Raw genomic sequence first — 26516 nt, 5'->3', positions numbered from 1 at the left:
TCATTAAGTCTATTGGGAGTTATGGTCGCTACATGCTAACATTGTTAAATTCTCAGTTAACACTTATAAATATGCAGTAGGATAGCAAAAAACCCCCCAAACCCATCCAAGAACAAAACCCCAAAGCCACTAGCAGTACATTATCTAGGTGGTTTCATATTTGTTTTTTCGATAAATATACTTCTAACTTTATATCTATATATCTATATATATATATCAGAAAACAAAATTCAGTGCAGGTTTTTCCAGAGAATAAACATAAAAGGATAATGCTAAAAATAATTTTAGCTTTCAGGGGTAGTCTGTTGCAAAATGTATTTGAAATTGATGGACTGGATGATTGAATTGCAAGAAATTATTGAAAAACAGGAGTGATTTTGTGCTGCCTATGTTAAAATTTAAGGTCAGTTCACTGGTGCATGAACAGAGATGCCTGCAACAACAATAGAATATGCATTTTTTTTCAATTCACTTTGAAGTATAATTCCAAGTCATGCATAAAATTAACAATATTATCATAAAATGAGTACTAATTTTGCCAAATGCTAAAATTTTTAAAAGACTTTTGTAAAAATGTAAGCTCTACATTAAATTAACAAAATATTAACTGAGCCAAGAATGATAAATTAATTTTAATGCTTTAGTCACACCATTTTATCAAAATTGATTAGAATAAAAGTATTTGTTAATTCAGAGCATAGTAGTATACTTCTCTGGTTTTAATCTGTAGAATTTTTCATTATAAATTATTTCTGTGTAGTCTCTTCTTTGGAGACCTTGTAGTCATATAGACTAGATTATGGATAAACTTACTTTTCAGGATGCCTGAATAATCAGATTTTGTACAGCTAATGTGTGAGCAGGCTGAGAAAGGCACCAATTGCTAACCTCCCTATCATTGCTCCAAGCAGTGGACAGCACTTGTGTGCCTCTTTTTGTGCATGGTAACACTAGTGGAACTTTGAAGTACCGATTCCTTTAGTTTCTGGATTGGCTTCACTGTTGGATCTTAGGTTGGGCTATACTGGATATCTGAGAATGCCTAATACAGCATGAATTTTTTTATTTGTGTATTGTTGCACAACAAAATGTGAATTTAATTTTTTTCTGTGGACCTTGCTCCAGACAGCTGAAATATGATAAAGGATAAATATGAAAAATGCTAAGGTAAATGTAAACTACTTATATACAGTTCTAGCACACCTACACCTCTCACCTTTTCAGAATGCAAATAGTATCAGATTATACCATGTATGTCAGCAACTGTCTAACTAGCTATATGGTTTCTCCTAGTTCAGATTTTAGCCCACTAATTTTATTTTATGCCTCTCGTGCAGAGAAATTATGAGTGACAAAATAATGGGAGCTAATAAAACAGGTAAACATAACTAACAAAAATAATAATAGAAATCAATGTTATCAAATATTTAAATTACAAGAGAGATGAAAGTAGACCAAGGTTTTGGAAGAGGAGCTCAGGAAGGAAAGTGGATGGTTTTTACTTCTCTCCCTCCTCTCCTTCAGCAAAACACAGGCTAATCCCAGCTATTGCACAGGTATTAGCACTCTCCTCTATTGCATCACAGCTATCACAACTATAACATGCAAAAATGTCATATGCCAGAGTATAAGGGTATGGGAAACATAAGAAAACAGTGTAATGCAAGGATCTTGAAAAGCAAACTGCAGGCGTTTTCTGAGGTAAATTAACAAGAGGTCTATAGTAGGGATTGCTGGCAAAGTCAGCAGTTACTGATCAGCCTTTTGATTTAAGATCATGAAGCTATTTCACTAAATAAAAATTTTAAATATCATAGAAAAGCTGCAGAACTGAGTTCAAATTGATGAAGGTGATGAGGAAGGAGGGGGGAAATTTTTTCCCTTTTCCACTTTAAAAGTTTAACACAGTTAAAAGAAAGATATCACCAATGACAAGGACAAAGAAATCGAATATATGCTATGAAGCACAAGATGAGTATCTTACTAGAAGCTGACAGTTGTACTAAAGAACTTATTGAGTGTATATGCTACTTTAAGCAGCAAACACTGCTTGAATGCTTTCACATGTTGCATCAGAATTCTAGTTTTCATGGATTTAGAGAGGCAGATGTTTGCCGTTTTGGAAATTTCTTTCGGAACTGAAATAATTTTGTCCAGTGAATTTTTCCATCTCTTCATATTTGAGTTTTTTAAAAAGGAAAAAAAAAGTGTATACAATTAGCAAAGAGTATACAAATTAAAATCATAAAAATGCACCCTTGCAAGAATTCAAACCATAAGAAGCTGACATACCTTTTTATATAAAGCTTTTCCTTACTTTGCTTTCATTTGTATCCATACAGTAGAGGAAGAACTACTTACAAACAACACTTTCAGCTTATGATTGTTACCCATAGAACACATAAAACAGTCATTTATGCATGTTGGCATGATCCAGTTTCTTCAGCCATACAGAGCAGATTACTTAAAATATTTTTGATAGTAATAATCTCAAGGTGAATTAGACACCACAAATGCAAATTGTGTCACAATTTGTCTGGGTTTCAGAATGATGAATATCTGCATTTCCATATGTTCGCAGTGACAATAAAAGTGCTCTGCCCACATGCCATCTATGTAATTGTGCTGTTTATGTGAGAATGAACATTTTTATTCATCCTTTTTAAAAGCAGGTTGATTCTGTAAAATGGGGTTGCTAGGGGACTCCAGCATGTCCTATTTGAAAATGTGGGCATCCTTTATACTTTATATGCAATTGAATACAAGTGGCAGCATAGTGGGAAGCTACTGGGAATCGATCTGGGTTACAGTGCAGCTAGCAAGACATGCAAGCTACATGTCTGTTGAATAACTGGGGATACGAGTTACTCCAAATAGTAGCTAAAATAAATTTTATGGAAATCTAATAACTGAAATCATGCTACTTAGATGCAGGGTCTGATAGAGTAGGAAGTCATTTAATCTATTTGCTGGTGGTGATAGGCCTGGAAAAAAATAATTGTGGTACTACTACAGCATTAGGAAATTCTGAGTTTGCTTGCATGCGGATGTTTGAAACTGAGACCATGACTGAGACCCAAGTAGACTTTAGTATTTTATTGCATGTTGGCCAATTACAGACACTGTGCTTGGTATCATATAAAGAAAAGTATGTACGTTAATATAGTTTCCAGAGACAGCTACAGAAATCAAGCTAAGAACAGGCTTAACCAGAAAGTATGTTGATTAAGGAAAATGCTGTCTTCTGTGTGAAGACAGAAAAAAGCTTGGGAGTAGAGGCTTGTGTACCTGTGTCTGTTACAGATTTTCAGTACTTTTTTACAATAGAATGGAATATGGTCTTGACCTTGGCCTATAACAAGAGATGCTGTGTAGATTTGGCATTATTATTTTTCAGTGACTGTCAGGAGATAGATAGGAAAGCAGTCTGAAGAGAGATACTATGGGGAAAAGTACATAATTTATCAGATCAATAAATGTTCCGACACTGAGATGCACACGGGACACTCCCAGTAACTCTAAAGTGTTTTATAGAAGTCTTTGCCTTGTTTTTTGTGTTGCCTTTGGAGCAATAGACATGTCCACAGACTCAGGTATTTCAATAACATTAATGGTAATAGTTAAGCATGCAAACCTGCTGCGGAAATTAACTGTAAATATCTTTTGAGCATTCTTGTTTGTTTCTATATAACCAACCAACTACTGTGTTGATACTGATGTAACACTGTATAACCAGCAATAGTAAGTGGAGTTACTCTGGGTTTGTTTTTGCTTGTAGCTGAGGACAGAGTCTAGCACAGTGCCTCAAGAATAACTTGATGCAGTTCAAATTAAACCTTCTTCCCTGTGCAACAGTAATTATGTGTGTGGTGAGTTGTGTGCTGTTAAAATCAATGCTGATGATGGGTGTCCGTAGTGGAACAGGTTGCAGGGATCTATGGTTAGTCATACATGTAGAGAAAGGAGTGGAGTTACATTGAAGAGAGTAGAACAAATTCAGAGCTACAGGCAGACAGAGACAGTGAGAACTTGCAATGACAGAGAACCCTGTCTAAGCAACATTCTGTAATGAGTCATTGTAAGGCTTTTTCTATTCCCACTAAGGTGGAGGAGAAAAGGAGTAAATCTATATATTAATCTAATGAAATGTTTTTCCTGGTTATTTTTGACTTGACTTAACGTGTCATCTTCCATTGTTTACTATGGATGTTCTGATTCACTTAATGCCTGTGAAAGGGTGAAACTGTTTAAAGCCTAAATGCAAGGTCATTGTAGTTTGATCCATGATAACTTCTAGAGTAGATTAAATTAATGAGAGGAGGAATTAAGTTACAACTCCATCTATACAACTAATGTAGACTTTGTGAAGGTACTTCTGTATTAATTTGACCTGTGTTGAAATCTTTAAAAGATTTAAACCATCAAGTCCAATTTTCAATCAAGTGACTTAAGCATCCATGAGTCTGCAAGATCTGCTCACTGCAGATAGTTTCTTTTAATGCTTAAGATGCTTTTGAAGATGACTAGGCTGTCTAACTTACTTAGGCCTTGCAAGATAAGCAGATAATTTCTTAAAGATCTATCACAGCTTCATGACTTGGTGCATAATAAGCTACTCTGCTTGACTGAAATTCTGACTGTTAGACATGTTCAGGACTCATTCAAGCTTACAGACTTTTTGGCATAGCTGTTCCACTATTAACCTTCCAAAATGTTAGCCAGCACCTCAGATATTTGTCAGGAATTTTTTTTTTAATACGTAGCAAAGAACTGGGACTTGTGACTGCGATGTATCAAACATGACCTCTTAGTACTATCCAGATTCCAACTTCAAGGCTATTTATGCCAGCTAGTATATATAGTGCCCATTAACTCCACCTGACTGTTGGCATCCACTCAATTAAATGCTCCTTTTAAACGTATAAAACTAAAACATTATCATGTAAAAGAAATGCCACAGCCTTTTTTAAAAGACGAACCAAATAATTTTGTTCTTGTTTTATATGCATCTTTCACTGTAGTTCTAAATCATTAAATTAAATTGTATCTCTCAAAGCTTTTAATTAAATTTTTCATCATACTTTTTATTTCTTTCTATAGTATAATGAAGAACTTCACTATGTAGAGCCGTGTCTGAATGGAACATTAGTTCAAGCAGACAGAGCCAACAAAGAGGTAAGGAATGAAAGTAACAAAACAGCAGAGAGATAGGATGCAGTGTGTAACAATGTGCTATAATGATCTTTTCCTAGTACAATGCATTCCATTATTAGAATTTATTAATTATTCCTCTTATGCCATTTCAAAGGAGTCTTATGTGACTTAGTAGAAAGAAGAAGAAATAACCTCCTAGTCAATTTAATTGAATAAACTTAATGAAAGAATACAGAAATCACTGAAAATACACTGTTAATAAAGTTTAGTAATTATTTTAAGTAAAATACTTCAGTTGCTTTAAAATGAACTATCATTCTGTCACCAAAAGTTACTGATGAAGAGATTGCATTCTGAAGTCAATCACACACTAAAGTTGAAACAAAATCTAAAAAAAAATTAAATATAATATTATGTGAATAAAAAATTTTAGCATTCCAAACAGGTGTTTCAAAATAATAATGCATTTATTCAAGAAAGTTCTGTGAAAGTGTTCAAATTAATTACATCCAGATGGCATTTTTCAGAAAAAAACCTGCAATCATTTCAGTTAAAGTTTTATTTGAAAGGTGATTGCAGTTTGAATCTGCAGCTTGAAGTTTAGCTTATTGCCTGCCATCCAAACGCAGTTGCTCTTTGCAAACATTGCTCCATCACAGTTCTTAGAAGGGTAAAGTAAGATTATGCTGTGTAAAATTATGAAATAAGATAGTTGAAAAGTCTTGTGGTTTTTGCGGAGTGAAAGGCCTGTTAAAATAAGCCACCTGTGTTATTATAGAACTTCTTCCCTGCTACAGCTTCTTCTCTTCTTAAAGTGATGTGTCTATACTGAGTCTTGCATATGGCTGGAGAGGGCAGCAGTCTTGCATCTTCCTTTAAATATTTCTCTCTTTTTTTTACTAAAGGCAAATCAGAACCATTTCAGCTGAGCACTGAATTGTGCTTAACATTCAGTGCAGTACTACTTTTTTGCTGAATAGGTCAATGAGAAGTTACAGAGAGTAGAGTAGAAAACATAGCTCTGAAAACACACTTCTAAGTGTGACAATGTCTAAGTGTATTTTTATGTATACCGAGACAAAATTAATTTGATCTTGTTATGTTGAACATTACTCCATTCTGTTATTCACGGGTTTTCATTTTACCTACATATACACCTACGTTCTACAGGAAGATATTCTTTATGGGCTGCTTCGTTAATATACTTGGTGTTCTCCACTGTTGATTCTTAATTATCTACATATCATTTGGTTATTATGTGGAATGACACGAATTGTTTCTAATCAGTTAGTGCTGAAGACCCTTATTTGTGAACGGTGATGCAGTTTTCTAAATGAGCATTTTATTGTGGGTGCATCTAATGAGCCATATGAAAGCTGTGCAAGTTCCTGACTTAAAACCAAAGATTCAAATATATTGCCCAGATGTACTGTCTGGAATTAATCCTACTGTTAACCTTTCCATCACTCTGCAGCTGATCAAAGTGCAGGTTCCTGTATACCCATATGTTACTTAATGTCAGATTTGTTTTAATTTAATTGATCAAAAAGTTTTTATGCCACCCAGATGATGCTCAGATTGTGCTCAATTATTCAAAATAGCAAAGTACAATTTAATACTTTGTTCTCTAGATTAGCAATAAATTTAATTTCTAGTTAGCTAAATTTCTATTTTTATTTATTTCTGGTGCTCTTTGTGCTTTATTTTGCCTATAAATTGAACAACACATCCAAGATTTTGGAGAATAACGAAATATGACTTTTTCCCCCCAGTTTTTCATATTAGTGAGCTAGTTATTGTTCTTTTCTTGAAAGGCCAAAACTAGAGGATAAATTTGAGATAGGTACCATGTAATAATTCTGTGTATTTTTATATACTGTGACTTTGTCAATCTTAATTAATTTCTTAACTTCTGTGAATTTATATTATTTTTCTGGTTTGTTTAATGAAGTTAATAATTTATTTGCCTAAATTCTGGAAGATGCAAAAGTGCCATTGTCCCGAGTATAACTCAGAGTATAAAGTAAAAATTGTCAAGGAGATGGACATCCACTTAATCCTAAACAAGTAATTCAGTTATCATGCTTCTGAATTCATAGTCACAAACAACTTTCTGAATTGTCTGCTTTTGTTGTAAAAGCTGATACTGCGTGATTTGAATAATACTGACACAGCAAAATTATCTGGGAGCCCTGTCAAAGACTGACTGAATTTCCTGGAAAAGTTTATCTTGGATAAACTTGGTCTTTTGGTCAGGTCCATAGAGAAAAGATGTCTTAAAATGCTGTTACTATGCACATTCCAAAACTGGTCAAGAGCTATTGGAGCATTTAGCTGTGTTTTGGAACTCATCGTAAGAATTCACTCATTTGGGCTGTTACTTTCATTTCTGTAAATCTGACAGATATACCAGACTGCTCCTGTAGCTTTTTCTGTGTAATTGCCAAGTGTCCATTGTAGTATCAGATGAAAGTAGATGAAATTACACTTTTCTGAACGAGTCTCACAAGTTAAATACTCCTTTGCGTGTTCACTGGTAATAATAACTCTTTTGTTTATTAAATGATAAAATAGAAACAAGAAAAATATCACCAAGGACACCATAATATGTATTTTTTCAAACGTTATCAACATATAACCATAAATTTCTGTATTGGCAAAGTAGAGCAATTGATTGACTGGCAATGTTTTAAAATACATGTTATTGTTTCAGTTTGTACATATGCCTGATTTTTCGGAAGTCCAGCGTAGGTCTGAAGATGTAACTAATATATTCCTTCTAGAAGTTTCTATTTTTTATCTTTTAATGTCAAATATTCTTCTCAATTGAATGGAAGCAAGGATGATCATATCTTTTACTACCAGTATAAGGTCTATTAGCATCAAAATAAATACAGGCATTTTAAAATACATTAAAACATTATTTTCTTTAGCTAACAAATATCTACTCCCATAAGCTAACTTTAAACAGAAACAATTGGAAATTGCTGTAATAGTATTTCATATTGCTATTTTGCCTTATATGTAAAGAGGAGATGTATGTTGCTGATGGTTGCAGGGACTGAATTTTTAACGGTTCATTCTACCACTCTTTCCTATTGCTGTATACACACCCAACCTTACCAAGGACAGGTTTTTCTTAATGCAGCATTTGTTGCTGAAAGCATGCATTAGAACAGTTTTACCAAGCTATTAATTTACACTGAGAAAACTTTAATTTCTACCATTTTGACAGTATATTTCTCCCTCTCTCACTCTCTTTTTTTAAAACCATAATACATGGGTGCCAATATTAGAAATTACGATTAAATGACACACAACCCCCCACCCCCCTTCCAACATACATAGATGCACACCCCAGTTCTTGCTAACTGCATCTTTCTGGGTTCATCTGACATCACACGTAGCAAATAAAGACAGTTCATAGAAGCAGAGATAAGAAATTACTCTGAGATGTTTGACTGGAACTTTTATCTCATGAGGAAGGCAGCTGTTTCAATAACTCCAAATAAAAATTGCTTTCACAGGATCAGTACCCCAATCTACATTTGTCTTGAAAGTATTTATTGAGAAACTACTTTGCTGTCTTTATATAAGGCTCAGATGTTTTCAGATGGAATCTTTCTACTCTGAGGATGTCATTTAAACATGCTGAATGTCTTTCTTTGAATTGAGTTTTCTTTAATCTCTAAACTTTGACAAACCAAAGAAATAGAAAAAGGAGATCTAGATTAGGCTGTCCTTATCACTTGTACTTCATTTGTAGTGAGGTATAGGGCAAGCGGGGTTCTCAGCAGAATAAATAGGGTTAAATTATACTAACTGGCAGATGGTCCAGGGCTGGACTTGGGGAAAGGTCCTCTTTTTTTGAGAGTGCTGGGTGGTGTGTTTACTTCTGCTGAGAGAGTTCCCTTCTGCTAGCACAGACACTGCCCCACTATTCCTGACCTCTTGCACAGCCGCAGCAGCAGCCAGCCTAGCTTTCCAAGATGTAGGCATAAGTAAAATAGTTTGGTTTGCCACCCGCAGCAGTCTGCTGCCTCAGGCAGTTGGGCTATGGCCAGAGCCTCTTATATTCCCATACATAGACTGTCTAGGTAAGAGGAAACCTGGGAGCATCTTCAGGGAATGGAGCATGGATTTTTTTCGGTAGGCTACAGGAAACTGCTTCAGCCTTAGGGTTTATAGCAGCCTGGGAAATGAATGCTTCTTAATAGTGTTGGTGCTGACTATTCAATGGGATTACGGGTAGTAAATGAACATTGGTCTTTCATGTTCAGGGATGGGTTGCAGAAATTCTTCTCCATAATGTGCAGGGAATGTAACAGGTTTCCAGAGAAAGAGACTTTTGGAAAATCCAATTAGTCTTGGGAGAAAGAAAAAAAAAAAAAAAGCTATGTGGTGTCTGGTTTACACATTTTCTCAGTGAACAGTGTGACTTTTGCATTTTTTTTTTTCCCCCTTTCTCCACAACTCTTCTTTGGAAGGAAATAGTATTGTAAACAGTGTTAGTTGCACACGTTGGCTCTAGACCACTTTTTTTTTTTACTGGACCACAGTGTGGGAACTACTTACCTAAAAGCAAAAAATCCACTCTCATTAAAGTATGAAAAAGCATTTAAAGCATTGTAACCCTCTTACATCCACTCAGTGGTAACACTCTCCCTTGACTAATGTGGCTGAGTTTTCTGTTCCAAGTGTCAGGAAATATATTAGAAACCCCACATACCCCACACCCCTCCCCGCTATTTTTCTCTTTGTCTTTCAGGTAGGAACGTGGGCCTGGCACTGGAGTAAAGCTGTACAAAGTGCATGCAGAGCAAGGAAGTTGCATTTCTCTTTGAATGACAACCCAGTCAGTATTGATGAAGCTGCATTTGTTTCCTCTATAACGTGCAATCTGTTTACTGGTTGCATCTTTGCTTAAATTATTACTTCCCTACCCCTGTAGTCAATATTTTAGGTCTCCTTACAGCCATTTTAGTAATGGTGACAAGTTAGACTTACACGTTACGTCCTGATCCTGCGCTGTTTTGTTAAGTAAAGAGAGCAGTTAGACACAAAATAAAACATGAGTACTTTTACCTTTGCAACTTTCAACTTAGCCAAATGCATGTTTTGAAGATTGGTACAGATTTCACAGTGACTGGCATAGTGAAGGTCGTGAAGACAGGATTTTTCTTTTTTTGAACAAGCCTCATTATACCTGTAGGGGTCACTTGATTAAAAGCACTCCTTGATTAAAACACTAATAAATACCTGTCTGGTGAATTACAGTAGATTTTTAAGGGACATCAAGTTTAATATAATTAAGCATGAAAACATTTAACATATTCATGCATTTTTGTTAAAGGAAGGGAATGAAGGTTGAAGAAAACAGTTTTTCAGCCCTGAATCTCCAGCATGTTGATCAAGTAACATGCTTTTCTTTAACAAAGAGTGACGATACATTTAAAGAAGTGATGATTTTAAGCATCTAAACCTGTTCCCTACCAGCTTCAAGAACAGCCAAGTAATGCAGTCTTGAGTTGTAAATCTTCGTTTATTTTTTTTTACTGCTAGAACAATCTACAAGGAAGAGATGCTAGCATAATATATTTAGAAATTTCCACATTTTGATCAAGTTGGGGTTTTTTTTCTGCAAAATTGTTGATTCTGTAAAAGCTTATGTTATGGGTAGCTTGTAATCTAATTGCACCTTGAATTTCTGTCAGATACAACTTCAGAAAACTCCTTTTGAGAACCTTATTGAATCAAGTCTAGTTTAGTTCTTTATAAAAGACAAACTTACAACTTCAGATATGACAGTGATGTTAGTGGTGTTAATATATGTGCCACCAGTTTTACTAAGATACAAAGTAGACATCCCAGTAGTATATTTCTCCCAACACACAGTGTTTCTGCTTTCATTTTTACAATATGAAAATATAGTAATTTCGTTTAAGAATAATTATAATTTTAGGTGATATGGCAGGCATCAAGTTGCATCCACTTTTTTCTAAAATTTTTCATAGCCTAGCATTTGACATAAAATTTTTCTGTTGGCACATACTGCATTGAAGGTTCAGTTTAGATATGTGGGGACATATTCTCCAAATGTTGTAAGCTATCCCTAATTTGCAAAACTTGCTTCCAAGTTTCATTTATCACAAAAATTAAATCTATAATTATATTGGGTAGCATAAATGCGGTTGAAATTAATCTGTGATCATAAATGTTGTCTAGTATTATAATATAAAATATGTAGCATCTATTTGAATTTTACCAGACTAATTCATAATTTGGCATTAGCATTAAACAGCTGCTACCTTGAAGTGTATCAATTTGCTATACACAAATTTAAAAAAGAGTGGGAAATAATTCAGACACTATCCTGTCACCATCTGCACTTTCTCCACAAATTACAAACATGTGGAACTGCCTATTTTAATACTACTTTTCTTGGGCCAAGAGGTTTTCATCTTTGAGAAACTGAGAAACTCCATGTTACAATTTACCTACCCCAAAGGAATCAGATGACAATCTGATTTAATGTAACTCCAGATTTAAAGTAACAATATTACAATATACATTCCTCTTTTATATGTTGTTTTAATGTACTATATATGGGTTGAGGACATTTCTCTGTAAACGTTTCCAGATGATATATATCATCTTCTAGATGCACAGATAGGCATAGTAACTCCAAACTAAATCAAGAACTTACCCCTGCATAAATTAGAATGACAAAAATAGGCAGATGTAGTGTATAACTTCCAATGAGCTTTTATTTTTGTATGCAATTACCAGAACTTACATAACTAGAAGACTGATTCAGCAGTGAAGCTGAGTGAAATTGCCAATAAGAGGTTGGTAAATACAAATTTTGCGTTACTGAATTTTATTTAGGCAAATTACTTAGGTGTATATTTATCTATCCACCTCTTCAGATTTCCAAAAAAGATTGTTGACTGTATTGCTTAGCTTTTAAAATCCCACAAGTTTAAAGTCTCACTGAAATGGCTAGCCATTTTAGACCTCCAGAACTTTCAGCTAGCCCCAGACCACTGAAATTTGGTCTGAAGATTTCTATTGCAGCCCCTGGGAACTAATTTAGTTAACAAGAGTATACTGAATCTTGAGCTCTTTGTTCAGCATTGTTTTCCTGAAAAAATTCCATTCTATCAACACAAGATGCTAGGGAACACAGTTGGTTGGATAATCATCACCAGCAAGCTAACCTTGCAATGGATTTTCAATGGGATGAGAGTTAAATACATTTTACAGATGTGAATGCACATTTATCAACCGTTAGGACATGAAGATAAACTTCCTGTGACACATGAGTAAACATCAGTCTCCCACCTCACACAGATGCCTCCTGATTTTATTTTTTTTTTTTTTTTAAGCTGGTTTATATGCTGATGTACTTGATCTTCACAAATCTGATAAATTTTTGTCAAGTATGTCTCGGGAACATTTAGAATTATGTTTGGAGCATGGATGAACTACTACTAGAAGTAGCAAAAAATTGCAAGAAAACTAACAGAGAAATCTGGAGGAATGTTGAACCCATTAACAATACTTTTCTGTAGGAAGCTCACCCTCATCAGACATTTAATAACAAATATCATAGTTTTCCAGTGTAACTGTATAAACTCTGCTGCATGTATCAGTTGTGGACTTTTACTTCCCTCTTTGGAATCACTGGAAAATGCTTTATTCATGTATGTTTAGACTTGAATCTGTGGTCCTGTAATCCCATCTAATTTGGGTATTCCTACTCATAAATGATACATTATTTTTGGAAATCACAGGGAACTTACAATAAAATGTATCTGTACAGGATAGTGGGACTATTGTATAGCGTATTGCCTTAATAAGAAGAAAATCAAAACTTTGGTTGTAATAAAAATGCTGAAAACTGTATAAATAGGGATTTGGGCATAACTCCATTAATTAATTTAGAAGTCCTAAAATAGTGGGGAAAAAAAAAAAAAAAAGAGGCTGGTTGGCTGGTTTAGCCAGGTAAATAGGAAAATAAGAGATGGGGACTTGGTTTGGTCAGAGGTTTACAACTGTAAACTCGCTACCAGGGTACTTTCATCTTGTCAGTTCTAGAGAAATACAATGCAAAGGCAAACAGGTTTTCAGGTCTTCCAGATAACGGATCTGCTATAAGCCATAGCAAGCTGAACTTACTGGGTGATGTATCTCTATTTGTGAGTGTGTGGTGTCATGTTAAGATGCATTAAAACAGCCTGTGAAGTCCTGTAGACTGTGTGCCAATTAAAACTTGAGCCAAGCACACCACTGTTGTGACCAGCTTTGTCTTGATGCTAAGGAAAAATCCATCAGTGAAATTCTGTGAATGTTTGCTAGTGTTAAAAGTAGCTATACCAAAACACGAATGCCAGACATTAGGGATTATGTTAGCTGACAACTTGTTCACTCTTTTTTATATATGTCTAAGATGGCATGGTTGTTATGGCACTTATCTGGCATTTGGAATTGGAACTCCATTCTCTGTTTTAAAGCATTATTACTTGCTTTCAGAGGTGTTTGTTTCCTCAGACATTAAATGAAGGTGGCTGTACTTCTTTTTCTTGTTCAAAAAGGGTAAAACCTTGAAGGTTGTGGAGTATTCTTATTGTTATGGAGGCCAACAAAAGTTCCTGTCTCTTGCACAGATGCATGACTCTTTCTTGTTTTTTAGGTGTGCGACCAGGTTATCTTCACTTTCAAAATGTAAAAATTTATCTTGTTGTGATTATAGATACCAGTCAGTTTTTATAATCTCAGAGGGTAAACTTTGTGAAGTCATTAGAACAGCCTGCAAAAATCAAAGACCAATAAAAAGAGACACCTTTAGTGTTGTCTTCAAATCAGTAAATTATTTTTCATCTTTACTATAGGCTAGGAAAATCAGTGTGTCATTTTGGGAACCTGCCATGAAGGAAAAATTAAGTTTTTGTAGTTTTCTGGCCTTCGTCTCAGAAGAGTTTTTAAATTGCCTGCAATGACCTGAAATTAGGAAAGGAACATGAGATTCTCACCAGTATACAGACTAAATTCTTCTATGTTCCACATCATGGAAAAGTGTTCTGAATCTTTGCAAAATCATAAATGTAATCACCAAGCACAGTTTTGTTGAAATAAATTATTTAACTTGAATCATTTAAATGTATTAATTATCAAACCCCAATAAATCAAAAATAGGCAATTGAAAAAAAGTAACAGAAATACTACTTGCTGTCATATTTTGTCAGACAATTTTACCCTAATCCCTGAAGTCTGAAAATTTAATGTAATTGTCTAACCAAATATGGTCCAAAGTTCCTACAGTTATTGATTACACTGTGAAGCTAGAAAAGGTGACTACAAATGGGTGTGCCAAAAAATTCTTTCAATAATCTCATTATAAGAGAAACTCCAAGTTCAGTCATGATAAATGGTTCTAAATTTATCCTCTTGTTCAGTTATGCCAAAGCCATATGCAACAGTGGTGTGATTTTATTATTCTGTATAACTGTCCCATGAAACATAGAATATGAAAGCCATTAAAAATCTTTCTGTGTTCCTCCTCATTTAAGTTCTGAAATAGTCCAAGTCAAGTTGGGCCACATGATCTTTAAGCAGAAATAGGTGTGTGAATATTATTTTTCATCTTTGGAAAAACTGTCAGTATATCCTGTTCAGTATGTTCTTCAAGCAGGCATTTTTGTAACTATACCTAGGACAAGAACCCATTTTCTGTTTCTAGGTCCATCAGATGTATTTGTTGGTTTGCTTCCGACTTAAAGAGTCCTAACAAACTTTACAAAATTTAAAAAGGAACCTTTTTGATTTGCATACATGGATTATTATCAGATGTCAGGATCACTGTGACTTTGTGGTTTTGACAGTGGATTGTGTTTATAAACAGACAAGGATCAGCAGCATGCAAGGGTACAAGACCAAGTGTATATATTGCTGATGTTCTGGTTTGGACCCTTGTAGATATAGGCAAAGACCTTGTTCTGGCTGACATGGACAGGTGGATTTGTATCCTCACTCTCTTTGGCTTATGTTTTTCAGCCACTGTAAAAGGATCATAGATACCTCCACAGCTGAACACATCTATAGTTCCTCACTGTAATAAGACATAACTTCTCTTGTTGAGCTCTGGCCCTATAATTTTGTAATCAGACATCAAAGTCTGATTGTCATAATTGTGTGCCTAATTTACATTCAGAATTACCAACATTATGCATGTCAATTAGGTATTTGAGTCTACAATTAGATATTGCACATTCTGGTAATTGCTCATGGAAATTAGGCACACAGTTGCACGTGGATGTTTGTGCACACAGTTGGACATATATCCAATTCAAACTCTAAGAAATTCAGATATTAATCTACAAGGGCTCTAATAGGACAGTAGAGAGAAACTGAGATGAACCAATATTATTTGTTGTGCAATTAGTTTATTTATTAAACTTCTTAGTTTATTACTTAGAAGAGCTATTTAAGATGTAAAGGTTAAATGATGCTTTTTGACTCATTAAGAGCAGGGGACTCCTGCTTTCTGGGATCTGTGTGATTTCTGAAAGTTACTGAAAGTGGAATTGAGGTGTTTGTTACTTCATTTCAAAATCACTTTTTCTTTAAATTGATGTTTCAGTCATTTATGTCCTGCCTGGAGATTTTTTCACTACTAGTAGGGTTGAAATATAGTTTTCTGTTTTGCAGAGCTGTTGTAAGGTTTTAAATTACTGAGTGGAAGTTGGAGACACATGTGGGCAAGTTGTAGAGAAATTTTGAGAGGGGTACTAGTTTGAAACTCTTTTTCTCATACACAAAGAATACAAGGCTTTAAAAAATGTCTTTTCCAGTAACAAAGAGGACACTATAGCATGAGTGGCAGGGCATTGCTGTATTGACTGGACATGTGAAGTAGGAGAAAATGAGGTTTTGGATATCTGGATTTTTTCTTATAAATTTTCCTTAAAATAACAGCATAACATAATAGTTGTATCAATAGTTGTGTCTGACTTTGAAGTCAGAATAAGGTATCACTCTTTAAGAGGGTAAAACAATGAAAGTACAACAGTACATTTTGATTATTTAATAATAAACAGCCTCAGCTAGATGTAGAGTGAACAATCTGAGGAAGCTATTCTTTGTGCATGATTTCTTTTGGCATGGATCCAATTAATGCTACACATCCAGGGCATCTGGTCTGATAAAAAGAGAAACAAAGAAATGTAAATTTGCATGTTGTTGTGTGATTTTTACAGTGGACACACAAAGGGCTGAAATTCTCAAAAAAACAGAGAAGACAAAGAATGGTGTTGGTTTAAAAAAACAAATCAACCCCCCCCATAAACCTCCTCCAGACAAAGAAATGCCAAACCACACATGCATTTTAGTTATTTAATCCTTTTGCAGAATCACCTTTTGTAGCTTCTGTTCACTCGAAGGCCTGAAGGCAGAAAATATTGATTTGATAAAATTCATAGTATATGAAATCACTTTGTAACATTTCTACTGTTTTGTATCAAACAAACATCATTATTATATTTCTTCATACATCAACAGTGTATTATCCAGAACCTGTATATATATGTATATATATAGCTATGGCATGAGAAAATAATTGTTCTCCTGACCGATCATGTGAACAGAGTTAATACAATAGAGCTTATATCATTTACTAGTAATTTTTGGTAATCTGTTTATACTGTATGTTCATACTTAATAATGTATATGCATTGTAATTAACATTCCACAGTACTCGTCTCTGAAATGTTCAGAGATTTTATAAATTATTGTGGTTTTTTATAACAAAATAATTCCAGTTTAATTATGAACCAGTAATGTATTCCAAAGAGAAATATGATTGGCAGTAAATATTTATTTTAACATATCTGATTTATGAAAAGGTAGGATTAGAAATTTATTTCAAGTACAAAAAATTTGGCTTTACCAATTTTCAGAGAACTCCTCAGTTTTAGAGTGAATCCCTGTGTTAGTAGGGAAGCATCTGTGATAACTGTAAACTAACCTTAGTACCAAGTATCTGGGAGAGACGGGCTGTGAGCACAGGGCTGCCTTAGCAGATTGAAAATGTCTGGTCAACACATAACTTTGATGTTATGAAATTAGTTTTGGCATTGATAAAACAATAGTAAACTGCTTGTTTTCCATATTTTTTAACTGTTAACAATACTTTCTATTTAAAAATATCAGCTATATGTAAAACTGGTTTTGCTAATGTTTCCTGGAGAATTTTATAAGCATGATGTATTTTAGGTTTTGAAGATTTCCAATGAACAATTTTAAATTCATATGCGTTTTACATATTTAATGAAAAGCAGTTGTATTTTCTGAGTTTCTGAAAAGCTTTAATGACAGTAACAGTCCTGTGCTGTAGTTAATCCTTTTGTATATGAACTGATGGTTGTATGTATTAAAGTAACTCCAAGGACTGAAGTTAATAGTCTCTGAGACGTTAGTAGTCTCTGAATCTACTGTTGGTCAGTTACTATGTTTTGAAATAGTGATGGAATGTACTGTGCTGTGCTGCTGACAGTTGAAGTAGCCCTTGTATAGGAAACTGCCATCTTTGCATTGCCGTTCTTAATTTCCAAGCCATGTGAGTTGAAGTAAAGAATATGTCGATGTGGCTTTTGATCAGTTTGGGCCTAAATTTCAGATACACTTTTGTAATGGATACAGAATATCAAGAGATTGATGCATTTATTGAATATTTGGGTATTTTGTATTCATTCTTATTTTAATTATTATTTGCAAAAAATATGAAAGGCACAGTTCAAGGGACAGTAGTAGTTTAATTTTTCTACAAAGATGATGAGTTTGATATGTTTTTCTTGCCTATAATAATGCTTTAAAACCAATAGAGTGATAAATAAAAATTTTTCTCTTTCTAACCTATTGGGATAACTTTTTTATCCAGTTGTGGAGACTGAAATCATTCTCACAAAAGCACTGCCTCCCTTGCTATTTCCCACCACATGTCTTCATTTTCTTCTTACAAATTAATGATTATATTTTAAAATGTATTTAAAACAGTAATTACTAGCACTATGGAGATGCTTGTATTTACTTAAGTTAGCTATGTTTAAGTTGGGGAAAAGAAGAACCATTTTGCAGTATAGCTGTATCCCTACTTGTTTAGACAAACAAGACTGTACATTTTGTCTGTACAAAGCATTGAGCTGCGATGAACCACATTTACTAGGTCACTATGAAGTAATTGTTTTGAACAATTTTTTTAACAATTGTTTTGAACTCTTTTTTTGTGGCTTCAGAATTGTCTGGAGTCTAGGATGTAAATTTTCCTGTTTCAACTTACTGAAATTTGGTAATGAAATAGGAAGTTCTCCGCCTTCCAATATACTACTAGAATATTTTTTTATTTTATGATTTTTTTAAAAAATTGTTTCTATCATAGAAAATCAAGGGAGTGAAGTACTTGTTTATTGATGTTTCATACAGTGTCCCTTTATGATTGCATGGTTCGTTATAGTGTTTTTAATGATATATTGCTCTTTCTTATAAACCTAAGAGAATTTGTTTCTCCTCTGAACATTTTATTTTTGCTAAGTAGTGCTAACATTGTTTTGAAAATGTGCTACTTAGTACTTCGTAACTTATATCTCCTCTAAAAAATTACAGTTTAATGTACATATTATATAGTAGTCCTATATTTTTTTAAGTGCAAAATTTGTAAAATTTGTCATACTTCTGAGATATCTGGAGAAATAACAAATATTTAGGAAGAGGAAAATATAGGATGAATTCTGACCTGTCAGCCTCTAAGAACTGCTACTTATAAAATCTAATCTGTTCTCATGGCCAACAAACATGGCAATGCATAATTGATGAGCCATTTAAGACTGAAAAAAATTGGGTTTAAGTGTGACCATGCAACATATACTGAAGATAGTCATATATAGCTAGCAAGTGGTTAACCCTGTCTTTCTTGTTGTGTAGAGTAGTTCTTTATCAATCTAAATATGATATTGACATTGATAAACTGCATTTAAACTGTAATGGCCTAATGATTACATTCTACCATTTTTTAGGGACAGATCATAATAAAAAATTGAATCCCAAAGCTAAATTTCAAAAAGAATTATTTTTGTTAAGTAGCAGATCCCCAAAACCTAGAAACCGAATAGTTAGAAAGAATATGAAAATTACTATGTGAATTAAAAAGAAGATACAGATATCCCTAAATAGAAATCCAAAAGAAACAAACAAAAAAACAAAGGAAAATTATCTGATTGAATAACTAGCCAAATGCTTATCTTGTGATACCTTAACATTATTATTGTTCTAACGCTTCCTTAGTTTAGTGTGACTTCAAGAATCAAAAGGATTAACCAGGAATTACTTTGTTTTATGAATTGGTGTAGGTAGTCATTTAAGAAGTAGGTCTAAAGAAGAATTCAGAAATCCTTAATCATTGATGTCAACATGTATCTCGTAACAATATGCTGACAAATAAAATCTTCTTCATGTTTCAGCATTTCAGGGAACACCTTGACAAACTTTTTGCAAAAGGAATTGGAATGCTGGACATTGCTTTAAATGAAGCTTTCAACATGCTCAATGAAGTAAGTTAATGCTTTTCAGATTTATGCTGCTGAAACCTTGGTTGCTATTTAGCAATTACTGTCAATTTTAAGATAATAAAATAGAAATCACTCAAAAATTTGATGATAGTAAAATATTATCTATAGAGTAATATGGTATATAATCTGTGTGGTAAAAGATATAAGCAAATTTACATTTTTATATGTGTAGCTTTTATATTAATATATTTTGTGTCTATCTATATACACCTACACATACATGTGTATATTAAATAAGGTTTATTTCAGTAGCTGTTCTAGGTGTTAAACACTTCTAGGGTAAAATGCAAATTTCACACTTTAGATTGCTCTGTTTTTCTTTGGAAGGACTAACATTTTAGGAATAACAGGAATTTGTATGTTCCTAAACACTTTGAGAAAACACACTTAGAGTCCTGAAATGATTGTTCATTGGTTTGACTTCTAGCATGACAATTATAGCTTATATAAAATAAGTTATTTGAACACTTTTGTACTTGATAAGATAGAGGGAGAAATGTAAAGCTTTGTCTAACCAGCTCAGAGGTATTAATATTATTTTAAATATTTATCTGCCAAAAACATGAGGCTAACTTTCTGATAACATTCCTGTGAATAATGTCTATGGACAGGAATGCATTCTCTAAAAGATGAACACCATGATCATGGAAATAATCTAGTGCAGGGCATCTAGTTCTCCTTCCAAACTCCACATAAAATCAATGTAGCATTCTTATTTGTCCAAGAAATTGTCCTTCAAAGGAAATTTTAATTAAAGTCAGACCCATTGTCTTTGCCTGAAATCCTTTTCCACAAAGGTGCACATCAGTCTTAGTGGTTATCATGAAATGATTTTATGTAGCATATTTCGGAGATATTTTTTTTGTCATTTCTGGCAAAGGTGAAATACATTGTCATGCTAGATACTTCAGCAAAGAACAATTTTAGCAGCATTTTGATTCAGCTGACTGTATACTTTCTTGGGAATGTATATTGGAAAAACAAGAGAAGAAAAGAGAAAAGTGAACAGTAGTAGTAATGAAAGAGAATTAGTATGAGGGAGAAAACCAATGAAAATAAAATGCACCATCAAATACTTATCATGATATTATGAATGAAAACTCTACGTAGTGTGGTAGGATTAAATCCATTGCTTACAACCTCTGTTACTATCAGTTTAGATACAGGGTTTCTGTAAAACAGAACATTCACACTTTTTTTTTTTTTTTTAAATAAATAATTACAAGCAGATCTCTTCTCCAGGATCTCTAAACTAATGAGCACTTGTAAAACTGTAAACTACTATATCACAAAGCTACAGCAAAGTTAATTAAGCAGGATATACGTAGCAAATGACATTTGAAGGGCTAAAACACTAAGTATGTCAAAGGCCAGAGCAGATGCTATGGGGGCAAATGTAAAGTATTTCAGGTAGCCTCAAGAGTGAGGAAAGCAGGAATCTGATGAAAAAAACCCAAACACTCATTTGTGCCCAAGTGCCAAGAGCCCCAAGATGAAATACTAGAGATCAGTGATCAATGAGTCCTAAAGAAAACTTAAACTCTTATCCCGGAACATTAGCATTCTAAAACCTGGAATATTACCTGTTATTTCAAAATGATGGTACGTGTAATCCCCACCTATCATTTTCTAAGGCAAAAAATGAAAACCTTTCTGTGGATTCTTTCAGAATGCTTCATCTTGCCCAAAGTTCACTCTTTTTAATAGGAGGCCAAACCCTCATTCTTTGCATCTTCTTGGTAACATTTGAAGTGCGTTAGTGAGTCAGCAAAAGTGAAAAAACACCTTCCAACAGGTCCAACTCCTGCTAAGAGGTTGGATGTTACGAGTAAGCACCATCAGCCCATTAAAACATTCCCTATAGCTTTGTTTGAAATTAATATTAGCAGCTATTGAAAATGCTTTGGTGCTTCCAGAAAACCTTTCTCTTTATTAAAAAAAAAAAAGAAAATAAAATATTTAAAGATTATGTTTGTATTCTTTTTAGTTATCTAAATCAATGAAGAGGTGAGTTGATCCTAACTTAGAACCTCTATGTGTAGGAGACGATTATATTATTTTTTTTTAGTGAAGAGGGGATGTATCATCTAGAAAGGCAGAGCAACATCAAATTCCTGGCATGTGAATTAAAAACATGTGGACTTTTAACCGTTAATTAACCTTTAAAATAGATTATGCAAGATCTACTGTTGCTTTGAGTATTTCAAACAAGATTACTTAAAGGCTTTTAAAAGCTTTCCCAAAGCAACAAAAAAGAGAGGTTGCAATGTGATTCAAATGCAAGACAGTGATTCGATGCCCAAATTATTGGGTTGAAATGTATGGACAATGTTTTTTAGATGATCAGTGTAGTCTTCTAAATATCTGATGATGTTGTGATGAGAATGTAACTCCTTGTGTATTTAGGCATTCTAGTTTGTCTACAGATAGAAGTTAATATCTTCTCATCTGGTTATCATGGTGGCAGTCCAGCTGGTGGTAGTTAGTATTGTATAATGTTAATGTTAGTGATGGATACTTCCAACTAAATACACTGTGTGTTTCTTTCTAAGAACAGCCTGTCCTTGAGAGAGATTCACACTTCATATCCAGAAATACATATTTATATGTCTGTGTCTCTATATATATCACCTTTAAAAAGAAAAAGAAATTATAATATTTAGAGATAAGTTTTAAAAAATAAACAAATCAATGCCTTGTTCATGTTACTTGAATGTCTGTAACATATTCAGGGTATATGTAGGTGTCTATTACAGAAGAACCTAAATTTAGGGCTGAGAATTTAGACCCCCTATCTTGCTGCTTGATAGTTCAGATCCAGAACTAGTTGGCTTTATCATTCTCAGTTTGAACAATGCATTTGCACGCTGACTGGGATACTTCATTAGAAGTCAATTCACCCTTCCTCTCTGGTCAAAGTATGGCTTTAAAAAGAGGAACCTTTTTGAAAACTGGTGTCTCTTATTTAAACTGAGATACATTTCTTTCAGTGTAAAAGTTACAGGGACTTAATTCGTGTCTCACAAATTAAATTCAGTAAAACTTACTATACTACTACTACGCTTAGTAAGGACTAGTAAAGAAAGTTGGAAAAAGAGTTTTATAGTACTGAAGATGCAGTTTAGCTGTATTCTGACATGAGTTTCTTTGAGTAATGAAAACAGTTTTGTTTCTCTTTTTGCCTAACCCTTCCCAGGCCACCTATCTAGCCCTAAGAGATCCAATGTCTTAAAAATCATGTACCTTTAGATTTAATATGCATCCCAGCCAACCTCATTGGATTTTTAGAATACAAAGTAGTCACAACTCATGAATAACAGATGATGGAATAAAGATTGATCTATGCCAACTATGTTTTTAAAAAAGTTATTATTCTCCCTATTATTTATCAGGGTAGTTTTGTAAAGAAATATTTCAGTCGCAAATACAATATGCAAATTCCCTTCTTCCCCCCCCGCCCACTCCTTTTCCCTTTTTTCTACCGAGTTTATGTTCATGAAAATGTTTTAGTGTTTTCTTAAGTATAGTCATTTCCTTTGGGGAAAAAAAAATCAAATCTGAGAGTCTCGTGGATGAAGAAAATCTCATTTAAAATAAATAGTAAACTGTCTTTTGATTGAAGGGTGTGCCTTGCAAATGAGACCTCAAAACAAAATATTCTCCAAAGCGTTTGACTTGACAAGTGTGCCTGCGTTTATACTGTAGGATCGTAGATTAACTAACAGTTCCAATTCCTTTGTATCCATCTTGAAGCACAATACTGATCAGCTCTTTTCTGGGCATAAAATCCTAAAATGAAAAGATGAGGGTCTGCCTCCACCCACTGCCCACTTGTTCACCAGGCAGTGTGGAGCTGTGTCCCTCATGTGGTGCATGCCAAAAATGACAATGAGAAAAGCTGCACGAAGTAAAGAATGCTGTAGGTTGTTTGTAGAGGGTTTATTAAAAATCCCATCATGGGCACTGAATAGTCTTAGGCCACAGATACACAACAGTAAACAGCAACCAGCCTCAATACAGATGTTCTATACTAGTCTTCCAAGTCTGTGTAAACTGAAAAATAACCACTATGGTGATAAAGGACACTTGAGATGAGTTGTTTTTTTTGGTTTTTTTTTAAATTTTAAAATCTGTGAGGCAACTGAAGTTATAATGATGAATGTTGTATAAAAATCTCAGATAAACTGATAGTTTTGAGAACAAAGAGAACTGACATTCCATGTACTGAATTGTATATATGATGAGTGAGAGTCTTTTGATCTGCAGGGTCATGATGGATCATGCTACATGTATGTTCAGATCTATTCAAGGTGGAATAATGAATGTTTCTATTTATACTATAAAAGGGAGCATAATCGCTTCAAGCCATCTTGCATATATACCTCCAGAATTGACAGCATAAAAATATTTTCCATTATATACAGACATATCGGCAAAGTCTCTGGGAGCTTCTATTAAGCATCCTAGGCCAGAGAAAAAGCTACTTACTCTCTCCTTAAAATAGTACACCTAACCATTTTCCACTTTGTCTACAGGATGTGACCTTTATGTGAGAGAAATCTATTCTTGTCAATTATAGGTTACCTAAGGATGTCTGGCCTACATTTAAAAAAAGAGAAGGGTTTACACAAATAGTCTATTAAGACTATGGTTTGATTTTAGAATGGTCAGGGGTTACACTAATTAAACAGTTAATTTTGCCTTGTGATTACCTTTCAGTATTTAGGTAGATTGTTAAGACTTGAAGATGGTTGATACTGATGCTTTGAAAAGCATGTATAAAAATCCACTTTGAAATTCTTTCCAATCATCAACTTATGCAGTGTTCATTATAGAGTGTAAGAATATAGAAGTGCTTGGTACAGTAGTTAGGCACCTACTGTGTCATGTGACAACTGCAATTATCTCTTTTGGTGACAAATGCCGTCTTTGCAATGATTACCTTTAAAAAAATCATAGCCAATTAAATAGAATTCTGTGACATTTCAATGGCTGTTAATCACAACTAAATGCTGTATATGTCAGAATGCATTGAAATTTTTGCTGCTAACTGATGAATCACTGAGTTAATTGTAGTTCATCATAAGGCCCTTGTCATTGTTATTATTATGGAAAACACTTTCATCACTCTTGCTATTCAGTAAAATTAAAGTTTTAGACAAATATGAGTAGATATTACTCATCAAAGCATTTGAATTTAATCTCATTCTTCAAAATATTCGAACAGATAGCTATGTAGAATAATGCAGATGCATAGAGAGTGATGTTTTTTAATAAATATATAAAGGCATTCCCCCTCCATTAATTTCCTTTTTAATATACCTTGCCTCTTTCAATGACCATATGAAAAATATATCCCTTGAGAAAGTAACTTCATTTTTATGAGAAAATATTGGATCTAAGATCATACTAATGAAGGAATCCCAGTTTAATAATTCTGGTTCTGGTTATGACTGGAAAACCTGTCATGAGTGAAGAGTTTTAAGGATAGACTGCCTTGCAGGTGTCACAGATAGGAGTTTTCACACAGGTAGTGACCAGAATATAGCTAGCTCTGTTAATCCACATTAGTTTCCCTTTAAGTAACATGTTTCTATTACTGTTCACTGAGGTTCCTGTTTGGTCAAAAGGAAACTGATCTGGAGGAGAGCTGCAAAGGGTAGAGATGATTATTGAATGATATTTGTGGATGTGACTACTCAGATATAGAAGTGTGAGGGTTGAAGAAAAGAGGACAGAGCACTACTGGAACCCACCATCCACTCCCTTTCCTACTGCAGGCATGTCTATAAAGATGACATTTTTAGAAGTTAACTTTTTCTAGAAAAAAGGTTATTAGAGTTTTAGGAAGAACTATAAGTGAATATGTAAGGACAAGTAGACTGCAGAAAGCTTAAAGGCAAAAGCAGTGCTAGCCCAAATCAAATTAGAATACTCTGAACAGATTTTGTTGAATCCAGAAGCATTCAAGACCCTGCAAGGTAATTCACCTTTAAATTTTAAATGCTATTTCCTAAATGGGACCACCCTTTTTTGGGCACTATTCATTGCAGATAGGCTGGTGAGGTGGGACAAGTTGTTTATTGCATGGCTTTCTCTGTACCAACAGAAAGGTGGTAGGATGAGGCCTTGTCTGACCTCAAAGTTGGTAATCTACCTGAAATCTACCTGAAAACTACATAGAAGAGAACAAAAGGAGACTGTTCATTCATTAGCATGTATTCAAATGTTAGCCTATAACATTTATATGTTATATATGTTCTATAAAGAATTATGTGTAATGCACCCAGTTTATTATTTTCAGAGATTTTTTTAGTGTTCATAAAGAGTAATTAAAAATCAAATAATTTTCCAACTTTGCATTTTTTTGCTGAAAGCCGGATGTTTCACCTAAGTTCCTTGAATATATAAAATAATACACAGACAAATAAGAACCTCTTCTGCAATAAGAGGAAATGGAGACACATGGATTCAAAATTAAGGCACCAACTCTAGAATCAAGAGATCAAAACTTATGCTGCGATTCAGGCCAATTTACTTGCTCTTTGACTAGGAGAAAAATACTGTTTGTGGAATGACAAAACTTTCTTTCAGTACTCCAAAGGATATGTTGATTGCTGTCTAAGTACCTGTGCTCAAGCACTTCTGTTCAGCAGCTTGAATTACTTGTATGTATTCATTTTGAGTAACGGGAGAATCTGAGATTATATAAATATTAACTTGGTTTTCCCAGATAAACAT

At 34.0% G+C, this 26516-nt stretch overlaps 1 protein-coding gene across 4 annotated transcripts in view; it reads left to right on the top strand.

Annotated features, from left to right (window-relative positions):
- Positions 1–26516, top strand: part of CACNA2D3 (calcium voltage-gated channel auxiliary subunit alpha2delta 3) — a 470721-nt gene that overhangs the window by 212291 nt on the left and 231914 nt on the right. For all 4 annotated transcript variants that reach the window (XR_012634269.1, XM_074914174.1, XM_074914173.1 and 1 more), the window contains 2 exons: positions 5101–5175; positions 19668–19757. Coding sequence is in view for 3 of the 4 variants with exons in the window: in XM_074914174.1 (XP_074770275.1) it covers positions 5101–5175; positions 19668–19757 (165 nt within the window). In the remaining variant the exon portion in view is untranslated. The remainder of the gene's footprint in view (positions 1–5100; positions 5176–19667; positions 19758–26516) is intronic.

Source organism: Athene noctua, chromosome 10 (assembly GCF_965140245.1).
Source record: "Athene noctua chromosome 10, bAthNoc1.hap1.1, whole genome shotgun sequence".
Lineage (NCBI taxonomy): Eukaryota > Metazoa > Chordata > Aves > Strigiformes > Strigidae > Athene > Athene noctua.
This window is presented reverse-complemented; position numbering and strand designations above follow the sequence as displayed.